This window comes from Cryptomeria japonica, chromosome 2, assembly GCF_030272615.1.
Source record: "Cryptomeria japonica chromosome 2, Sugi_1.0, whole genome shotgun sequence".
Classification (NCBI taxonomy): domain Eukaryota; kingdom Viridiplantae; phylum Streptophyta; class Pinopsida; order Cupressales; family Cupressaceae; genus Cryptomeria; species Cryptomeria japonica.
The window spans coordinates 471854687-471866219 of record NC_081406.1 but is presented as its reverse complement, the minus strand read 5'-3'; the positions used below and the strand labels follow the sequence as shown (position 1 = coordinate 471866219).

The window sequence follows — 11533 nt, the reverse complement described above, 5'->3', positions numbered from 1 at the left end:
TGATGCAAAGGCCAAAGCTTCTTAGCTCCTACTTCCTGTCTCCTAGGTCTCAAGCTCCTTGCCGCCATTCTAGTGGACAAAGTGTTTTTTCGTATCTTGTTCGGTGACACTTTTCTTCTCCTTCCCTGAGGGCTTCCACTTCAAGGTGGCCTTTTGGGGGGCAAGGGCATCAACTAGTGGTGCCTTTAGGTGGTTGACTCTTGATTCCTCCAAATAATTTCTATGATTGGCTTTAGCGATCTATCTAGTGCACACAAAAGAACGGAAATAGAACATTGATATGTGATATGATATCCACCCACTTTTTTTTTGAATGTTTATTATATTTTCTAATTAATAGAACATTGATACATTATTTCATTTAAAAAAAAGCACTAAAAACTCTTCAACTTAAAATATAAATAAAATAAATTTTAAATAATTTCGAAATAAAATAAAAGAATTCCAAATCACATTTCTCAAAATTTTGAGATAAGTATATTCAAAGTACTATATTAAGTTATTTAAAGTTTTATATTTAATTTTAATTCTCACTCTAACTTAATTAAACTAAATAATTAGATTTATTTAAGTAAATTATAGGAAGACTTTTTGAAGACATTTTTTTTATATAATTTGTAGCTACGTGTGGTCTTTGTATTATGGAATTAATTAGGAGGCGGTCTGATTCACTTTTAATGGCTTTTGATGATGTCGTTTGCCACGTTTCCATTGCGCTCACTGGCATTGGTCAAGCTCGGATAAAGAGCTCAAAACGGACAATGTACTTCTTTCCAACAATGGGAAGCCCCACTGGTACTCTCTCCATAACTGTCTGTATTACGCAGCTTATGAAGAAAAGAATCACACAAAGCAGCGCTCAAGAAGCAATTTTTAATATTCAAAGCTTCGCACTTTAATCTGTAAAAAAGTATTATCTTTCTACAGATTCTGTAGGTTTGGTCTGGAATGGAAGGAGAGTAGGATTTGTTATTACGTGTGATCAATGAAATTAACAGGGATACATGCAGTTCTGTGAATTTGAATTGAATTGTATAGAAAATGGGTTCTTTAGTGGGATGCTCTCCTCCTCTCCTACATAGCCTGACATTACAGAAGCAGGGGGTTTTCTTTAATCCTGGAAAGCACAGGAATCGCAGAAGGGTGTTAGCATCTCGGTCAGATGAGGCCTCGGCCAGTGGTCGCATAGAGGGAAAACAAAATGAGAGGCCCTCATCTTCCTCTTTCCTCAACAGAAGGTCTACGCTGGCTCTCCTAGCCTTTTCTGCAAGTCCTTTCGTGTTTGGGTCAGGGGCCTTTGGAGAAGTACCTGTCGGTGAGTTCTACTATTGTGGTTTCTTGATTGAGATTTTTTAGTTCAAATTCTGGGCATCCATCAAGATAATTCACCAATTTATTGAAAGCTAAGAGACTGTCGGGACTTTCATGTATTCAATTTCCTCAATCTGCTTATCCTTTTTCTGGTTTATCTCTTTCAATTTCTGCATTGCTGTGTCTTTATTTATTGATTTGGAGTGGATGATGCATCTTTGAGAGTGGGGGTCTGATTCGCAACAGGGATGATATTCATCACACTTGTTCATTAACAACGGATTGAATCTTAGTTTAAATAATGAATTAATTGGGCAGGGAAATGAAGCGAACATAGAGCAAACAACGTTAATGACGACGTATATAGCCTGGAAAAACCTTCTTTGAGTGAAAACTCTAGCTGAAAGGTGAGCACAATCTCACTTAGTACTCTAGTAACGACATTACAAAGAGGTCCCAATCCTTAGACTTGCTGGAGAAAATTCATTCACCTATGTCTAAGCTCTAAAACGACCCCCAAGAACTCTGATATCACTTCCCTTGCTTCTGTTGCTATGACAGTCCCAAGACATAGAGATTTCACAAAAAAAACTCCAACTACAGCTCTCTACAATGCATAAAACCAACATAAGATTGATTATACACGTTTTATAACGTTTTTTCATAACATTTCATCAATCTAGGAAGTTGGTTTTGTTTTGAAACCATGCCAAAAGAGAGAAAAACTGAGAACTGAAATATCATTGAATGTCACAAACTGTTGCGATGAAATTGCTGCTTCTGAGATAAAGGTGATTTTGTTTTTGCCATGGTAGAGGACGCTTTCACTGCCTGGATAAATCAATGATTTCATTACAGTAAGCAAAATACTCAGGTTTTTAGGGTTTTCTGGCATACCAAAGACTGTACAATGTGCACATAGATGTCCCATGCCATAGTAGCAGAAACCAGGAATTGCATGCAGTTAACTGTGAGTAATTACTGCAAGCTAATCTGCTTGTGCCGAGTCTGACCGTCACACTTGGGTAATTGGTAACCCTGTCAATGCCCTATCAAACCTGGGTTGACTTGACGAAAACTTATGGGCGAAGGAAAAATACACATTTTCAACTCATGTTCTTTTGCAGGCTTTTTCATAATAGCGTCAGGTTTTTGGTTAGAAAGTTCTCACATTTTAATTTTGGTATTTTTGGCTTTTGGTCCTTTGGATTATAGATAGACACGTTTACAGACTTACTCAGGCAAATGCAAACGGTAACACCAAACTAGACATTTTGTGATCATCAAACTAAGGCATGTTGGCACACATTTGGCATTCCTCCTTCAAACTCTAGTGTCACATGACAGAGGTAGGGTTTTGCAACATTATTTTTAAAACATTTTAAATTTTTAACTCTAATGCATGTTAAAATGGTGAGCACAAAATCACATTTGCAGATTTACATGATGAACAATACAATGAAATGCAGATATAATGGATTATCAATTCAATTGGATAATCGTTGCATTACATTTCAGTGGCTTAGAAAGCCAATATATTCCTGAATAACCTCCTAGGGGAATAACTTTTCAAAAACTAACATCTAACAATATTTGTTTATTAACATAAAACTAGTTTATTAATTTTATCTAACTATACTTTAATCTAAAATAAAAGATGCAATAACTCAAGATTCCCCCTTATTACATCAAACAAAGGGTGGAATACTGCACGAGTTGATCACAGCAACTCTTTTGGAGACTTTGATGAAGCATTTTCACCAATGCTCCTCGTTCACCCAGGAAACACCAAACTGACTCCATCAGTGGATCTCCTAATGTCATGTCCCCATTAATACAGGAAATTGCAGCCATATAAATAGGGTTGCAGCCATAAACTCAGGTGAGCAGGGCTGACCAAGAAAGAAGATAATAAAATAAAAATAAAATAATTGCAATTCAATAAAGAAGGCCGACCTGGATTAATTCATTTAAGGAGCCGACTTGGGGTTTTGATAAGTCAAGTGCAACAATATAGAAGTTTAAATAATAAAGGGCGATCACTATATAATTAAGGCCGACCATGATAAGGAGAGCAGCAATTAATTTGTATTTATCAATGATAGAAAGGGCAGTGATTAGGTAAACAAAACATCAATTAATATGAAAAGAATCATGGCTGACTTCCTTCTTAATATAAAGCAATTTATATATGTAAACAAAGGTAGCGGTCAGTTGGAAGGGACACGTCACTTGGAAGGGTGGTGATCTTGGCAAAGCGATGTGTCCCTCTACCCCTCTTAAGAGATATATAAAGCAGATCTTTCTTTGAGAGAAGGCAGAGAAAGGATCAGAAGTCATTATATATAATCTGCGCTCATCGAAGGAGGTCAGATCTAATAAGTAATCAGCATTCAGAAAAATAGCAGTCTTATAATTTAGCAAGTGACTGTGGTATGCAATCTGAAAATTTAGTTTAAAATTTAATCTCTATATATTTTGACATAATTAATAATGACATTTGCTAATCTATTTATGCTCTTTAATTATTTATTTAATATACTTATTCTCCTACAGCAATCGTGTAGGGGTTAGAAGCAAACACATTAGGGGTTAGAAGCAGGCCAGTTCCCACAAATTAAGTAGGCCACCCCATGTTGGAGGTATGAGTGTTCCTACCACTTGTGGGCCAAGGGGTGCTATGTCACACTCTTGGGTTTAATTGTGCTGAACAGTCTCCGGGTGCCCTATCATGCTTTCTGCTCTAATCCCTATGATGGTTGGTTGTGGGAAGTGAAACTATAGCCTAAAAGCAATCATATATGGATAAGTAAGGAGACACGATTGGGAGAGGCAGCAGACCATTTCCCATGAATTAAGTAGGCCACCCCATGTTGGATGGACGGGGTTTCCTACCATTTGTGGGCCAAGGGGTGCTATGTCACACTCTTGGGCTTAATTGTGCTGAAGAGTCTTTGAGCGCCCTATCGTGCTTTCCTCTCCAATCTCTACTATGGTTGGTTTGAGGAATCAACTATTGCTTAGGTCCAAAGCAGCAATATTATTTATCATTTCATTTAGTGTTAATTGTTCATTTACTCTTAAGTTCAATAACTATTAGATGAGTTAATTATAGAATTTTATTGGTAAAATGAATTATATTGTTGGAATTGTTACTTTTAGGCAAATCCTGGAATACTCCAACTTGGGGACATTACACCTAATTGTAAAACTTGTAAAATATCTGTACAACATGAGAGAACATGATGTGTCCCCATCCTCCTTACACAAAGAGAGAAGAATTTTCCTCTAACAGTCCATATCTCCTTCGAGTGTGTCAAAATCCCTCCTCTAGTATTGCACATAAGAGAACAATTCTTCTACAAGAGTCCACATCTCCTTTGAGTGTGTTAATATCCCTCCTCTAGTGATGTGGAAACAATCCCTCTTCTACTGTACAAAACAACTACAACTAATGTAGATACATTAACTGCACCCACAAGAAATATCACGAAAGTCCAAGCCCCTCCTTGCTCCATGAAAGGACACAGATAGAAAAAGGCGCTTCTCTTGCAATGAATCATCTTCAAGCAAGAAGTTAGATCAAGATGATAAAAATCCTCCATCCTCCAATGCTTCCAACCTCCAATTTATTTTTCTTTTGGGAGCCTTCAAATCCCTGCCAGATGTAGTGCAGATAATGTAATAAATATGTGTGACCACATAACTACTAAATTGACGAAGTATTTGATTCTACCTACAATGTAAGCACAATCCTTGTAACTTCCAAAAGAAAATCACAACTTTTTCTCTCCTGAAAAATGTATCACTTCAAATGATTGATAAGTTCATAACACAAAAATAGATTCAACACAAAGTTGTTGGCAGTTTTGCAACTGAAATCACCAATATATGTGGTTTCATACAACTGGTAATCTCAACTGCCTTAAAGACTACTCTAGCTGTTCCTTTCCAATGCAATTTGAATTTATATACAACAGTGCTCACTTAAGCAAAAGATGCTAAACATATAAATTTTAAACGAATTTCAATGCTACCATTCTTTCCCATTCCTCCATGCTTCAGCAGATGTAAGTGGTCTAAAATATTGTATTTTCTAGTGTATCTGCCAAACATTTTACACACACATACGGGATGCAATTCTTTTCTGCAAATTCAGTATATTTTGCCACATTTGTCAAATGTCTGCCACTTCAAGAAATTCTAAACTCATTCCTTTCTCACAGCAACCAAATTAATTATAATTTTTTTACTTATATGTAGTGTCAGATTCAAATTGATAATTTATATTCGTACTGGCAGCAATTTTCGTGCCCACCGATTATCTTTTTTCCTTTTCACGCGATCAGTGTAGTCTTCTTTCATGTGCTGGTGTTTTTTTGCTTCCCATCCTTTGCACTACTGCAATATCTCATTCACTAAGATGTTCCTTCGACTGTTACCATCACTTTATCACAAGAGACATTAGAAATTAAAGTGCAACATTCCTTGTCTTCATGGATACACAGATGTAATACTTTCCTCACCCAAATCCTCCGCTTTGATATGGTGCGCACAAAAACACATTTGCAGATTTACATGATGAACAACACAATAAAATGCAGATATAATGGATTATGAATTCAATTGGATGATCTTTGCATTACATTTTAGTGGCTTATAAAGCCAATATATTCCCGTGAATAACCTCCTATGGGAAAAACTTTAAAAAGCTAACAACTAACAATATTTTTTTATTATCATAAAACTAGCATTATTTATTTAATCTAACTATATAGTGTAAACTAATCTATATACTAAATAAAAAATGCAATAACCCAACAATGCATAATATCATAAACCTATACTCTTTTTTAAGGCTAACCCTAATATGTAAACATATTTTAAAGTTTAAGATTAGGGTTAGGGTTAGTTTTTTCTTGTTTTTACAATTTAGTAGATGTAGGAGTAGTTTTTTTCTATATTTTATAGTCATTTGGGGATGTTACGCATTTTTTATTTTTTGACAAAACCTAGAGGCCACTGTTTGTATAACTTTTTAATTAACTCTAATGGGTATGAATGTGTTTGCGTTTTCAGTCCATGTTTCATCATGCCGAGAGATATTTTGCATGGGCTTATTGCACACTGGGTCCCAATTCAAATCGGTTGAAATACAACTTTTGTGAGAAATGAAAGCACTGGGGGAATCAATCATTTCAAATGGCATCGTAAAAAGTTGTTAGGACATGATGTGAAAGCTTTCTTAATGATGCGACCCAACATTTGTCCCTTGATGCCTATGCAGAAAGCAAGGTAAAAAAGGCCAAAACTATTATTGGTTCATTGACATGGTTACCTAGAGACTATGATGTAGTTGTTGGTTTGAATGAGAGGAAACTTCTAGCATTAGGGCATAGTTCTTCTGATGCCACACTAACATTTTTGAAAAAATTATTATTGGTGGAAAAATATGGATGCGTCTTTTGCACCTTGCACCATGCCTAGATCCTAACCATCATTGAAGAGTATAGAATGGATAAAAAACTGTTCATATATAGGCAAGAAGGCAATAACAATTTTATTGTACTGTTCAAGCATCCCGTTTATTGTTTTTCTCCTTATTGACAAATTATTGTTGATGCCATTCCCATTGCAGGTCTTGATCTCAAGGCTCCATCCAATGAGAGCCTTAAAGTTGACTTGTTGAGAGAGGTAGTGTAGGATATTAGCAAGATAGTTGTTGACCATACAAGTAGTGGGAGCTTAAAGGTTGCAACATTATGTCCAACGGATGGATTGATAGAAGGAACCATACATTGATCAACTTTTTTGTTGAATCGGATAATGGTGTAGTCTTCATGAAATCAGCAAATGCATCAGATAAAGTGATTTCAATCTACTTGATATTTTCACTACTTGATGAGGTTGTGATAGAAGTTGGGTGTAATGTCCCCTTCTTAATTTGCCCTAGAATTGCAATTGCAACAAACTAAGGTTAGGGTTACATCTTACTAGGTAAAATATCTCTTTAAATAATGTGATTCTGAATTTGAATCCTACATTCATAACATAAGAAACATATACACATTTATATACTCAAACTTCCAATTATTAGGGTTAGACAAGATCACATCCTACTCATATATTTATCAATAATATCATACAAGCACATTAGGGTTTGGAGGAAGAAACATGATAGGTCCACCCAAATCCATTTCTACACTAATCCCAAGAGCGAAGTGTTTGGAGGAAGAAACATGATAGGTCCACCCAAAGCCATTTCTACTCTAAGCCCAAGAGCGAAGTGAATGCCAGAGCCCTCTTGGCCTCGGTGGGCAATCAATAAGGACATCCACCAAGGTGGCCTACTTAGTGGGTTGCTTGTACTTGCTTTCCCTATCAATGTCTCATCCTCCTAACGACAAGTGCCATGATTGCGGAGTTGGGCAGAGGTCATAAGGGGTTTCTTGGTTGTTCTATCTAAGCCTAAGAGCAGATTGATATCAGAGCCTTCTTGGCCCTAGGAGCCAGTTATATGGTCAACTCTAGGGTGGCCTACTTAGATAACCCTCTTATAACCCTCCTTTTCCACCCTAGGCCCTTCCTACAAGATGGATTTCAGACAGTCAAGCATATCTTATACATAACTATGCACTTAAGCATTTATCTATTTATGCATAAGCAATATGTATATATATACCACCAGCAGTTGTGAGGATATAGAGTGCTGAGAAGGGCAGATCTGAAAATAATATCAGACTGCTGTATTAAGTTTGATTTGAAGATTAATTCCTTTGATGTATTTTCTGTTGGATGGCTAAAGGTTTGATCTGGATTTCCTTTCTTTATCAGAATTAGTTGTTCTTTGATCTGCTAAATGTCTTCTTGGGTGTGATTGTGTTTGTGTGTTTTCTTAATGTTCGATGATTGTAATGTGTAATATTCCATGATATACTCAGAATCAGATCTGCACAAATGACTCTGATGTCTGTCCTTATTGCCTTATTTCCTTATTTAATATTGAATGCTTATTCTATTCATTTTCCAGTAAGGTCCGAGTCTGATTTATGGAATTTAATGTTTATTCTTCTTATTTTCCATTTTCTTCCTCCATATCTCCCCCTCTCAAATGAGGTTCTTTCTCCCTTTTATATTTCTGTTGGTTGAATGTTTTGTAATCAAGTTGTTGATTACAAAATGGTAGATTCAGCCACAGCTATGGTGAGATTATATCTCTCCTCACGAAGGGGAGGCTGCCTTCTTGGGGTACTTCAACAACTAGTATCTAAAACTACACTATTTTCTCTAATTTATTCAATGGGCGAAACACTCACCTATTGTGACCTTTTTCACACATCGCCCCATTGCAAATGGGGACCCTCTCTTTTCTTGCTTTCTAGGGTTTTGTTAGTGTCCTATGACCTTTTGCTGCAGTTTCACCAAGCCTTGTCCAGTTTAGAGCATTTCAGGCCCTGACGGTTGAAAGTTAGTTTTTGCAAGTTATGTGATTCCGAAGTGTGAACACCACCAGAGTGCTTAGAGAGGCCAAAGGACGAAGATTGCAATTGATTTGGACGAATTTGGACAACTTTCTATTTTTAGAAAGTTTGCTTTTTTTGCTTTTTCCTATTTTTTAGGAAGTTTTGTTTTTGGCATTTTCAGCCCGATCCTCGGTATGGCTATTTTTAGAAAGTTTTTCCTATTTTTTAGGGATGTCTATTTTTTGCTTTTTCGGGATGCAAACCTAGGGTTTACACTTGTACCACTGACCAGCTTCGACCGGAACTCGAAAATTCCAAGTTTTGACCTAAAAAAGCTAAATCCCTAGATTTTAGGCTTTTTGCTTTTTCGGGATGCAAACCTAGGGTTTACACTTGTACCACTGACCTGCTTCGACCGCGATCCAAAATTTTCAAGTTTTGACCTAAAAAGCTAAATCCCTAGATTTTAGGCTTTTTGCTTTTTCGGGATGCAAACCTAGGGGTTACGCTTGTACCACTGACCAGCTTCGATCGGAACTCGAAAATTCCAAGTTTTGACCTAAAAAAGCTAAATCCCTAGATTCTAGGCTTTTTGCTTTTTCGGGATGCAAACCTAGGGTTTACACTTGTACCACTGACCTGCTTCGACCGCGATCCAAAATTTTCAAGTTTTGACCCAAAAAGCTAAGTTCCTATATTTTAGGGGGTCTTGGCACCTTCAAAGGATAATCGGCTCGAAAAATCATCCTGATCCTCAAATGTCCTGAAATTTGGCTAAGTCTGGAATGTCATCCTGATCCTGAAATTTGACTAAGTCTGGAAAATTGGAGAATCCTCCAAAAACTAGATTTTGCATTATTAGTCCTAGAGGCCCAAAACCACTCTCAAACATCCTGACAATATATATGAAATACCACTTATACTTAAATGTTATATTTCATATATAGTCCACCCTCTTGAGAGCCTCCAAAAGTCTGCCTTGAAGAGCAAAGGTCTAGAAGTCCGCCCATGTTGGAGATGTCTAAAAGTCCGCCATGTTGGGAGGTAGACCAAAACTCCGCCAAGATGGGAGAGATGCTTGAAGTCCGCCCAAGAGGAGGGATGCCTAAAGTCCGCCCTAGGAGGTGTCTCCAAAGTCCGCTCAAGGTGGGAGTGTAGCCTAAAGTCCGCCCAAGCATGCCAAGTGATGAGAAGCCAAGTCTAAAACTCCACCAGGAGAGATGATAGAAGTCCGCCCAAGTTGGGGACACCACCAAAGTCCACCCAAGATGAGACACCACCAAAGTCCGCCCAAGGTGGAGAGCGCCTCAAAGTCCGCCCAAGCATGTGGGAGCACTCTTCAAAGTCCGCCCAAGCATGTGGAGAGCGCCTCAAAGTCCGCCCAAGGTGGGAGCACTCTTTAAAGTCCGCCCTAGCATGCCAAGTGATGGAGAAGCCTTGTCCAAAGTCTGCCCAAGAAGAGAGGTCATGTGGGAGCTAACTTCAAAGTCCGCCATGCCTTAGGAGAGTCATGAGGAGGGACCTTCAAAGTCCGCCCCATGCCTTAGTTAAATTTACACTTTGATGGAGGCCATGAAGGAACACTCACCAAAGTCCGCCCAAGAAGAGAGGTCATGTGGGAGCTAACTTCAAAGTCCGCCCCATGCCTTAGTCAAATCTACACCTTGATGGAGGCCATGAAGGAGCAATGTCTAAAGTCCGCCCCATGCCTTAGCCAAAATTTCGCCTTGATGAAGCCAAGTCTAAAGTCTGCCAAAGGTTAGAGAGCCATGTAGGAGGTGCCACCAAAGTCCGCCATGCCTAAGGGGACTCACCAAAACTCCGCCCATGGTGCTGGTCATCCAAAACTCCGCCCAAGGTGCTGCTAAGTGAATGGGCTTGAAACTCCGCCCTATCCTTCCATGTTGATGGCCAACCCTTCAAAGTCCGCCATGTTTTGGAAGAGGCCATGATGGCCAACACTCTAAAGTCCGCCATGTGTGTGGGGTGCCCAAGGGGTGAAGTTCAAAGTCCGCCCTATGTTGGAGACCCATCAAAACTCCGCCCTACCCTAGCAAAATGATGCAAAGGTCTAGAAGTCCGCCCATGTTGGAGATGTCTTAGAAGTCCGCCTAGGGGGTGTGTTCCAAAGTCCGCCCTATGCCTTAGCTAAAAATTCGCCTTGATTGAGCTTTGCTCAAAGTCCGCCCTCCATGTTGAAGGGACCCTTCTAAACTCCGCCCAAGGAAGTAGATGCTAAGTATGATAGGGGAAGGCCCTCTAAACTCCGCCATACCTTGGAGAGGTAAGCAAAGTCTGCCAAAACTTGAAGAAGATGAAGATAAACTTCCAAAAAGTCCACCTACACATAAAAGTCAAACAGAATCAACGAAAATACAAAATGATGTCATGAAAATCCTTCAAGATTTCAAACTTAAATCCAAAATAGAAAGTTTTCAAAAGGAGAATATTGGAAGATTAATAAATATTTCGAACTTATAGCCAAATTGGAAACTTTTGGAATATATTTTCTTCGAATTTGGAAACATGACAACACTTTCCTAAAGAATGAAGTTAAAATTGGAAACATGAGTTGGAAGATTTTAAGGGTTTCTGATTGAGGATTTAACTTTATTTACAAGTACTTAGTTGTAAACTTCATTTCTACACCAAGAAGTTCGAGTTACTAACGAGAGCTTAGTAATGTATTTTCGGTTTGAAGATCATCTGGAGAAAGTTTTGAACAGTGTTGGAGGTTGGATAAACTTTTTTGACAAAAG

At 38.2% G+C, this 11533-nt stretch overlaps 1 protein-coding gene across 1 annotated transcript in view; it reads left to right on the top strand.

Moving 5' to 3' along the window:
- The first annotated feature begins 762 nt into the window (after positions 1-762).
- The window catches only part of LOC131051058 (MAR-binding filament-like protein 1-1), a 48650-nt gene continuing 37879 nt past the window's right edge, over positions 763-11533 (top strand). Inside the window, exon 1 of the mRNA XM_057985446.1 lies at positions 763-1315. Coding sequence (XP_057841429.1) covers positions 1042-1315 — 274 coding nt within the window. The 5' untranslated portion in view covers positions 763-1041. The remainder of the gene's footprint in view (positions 1316-11533) is intronic.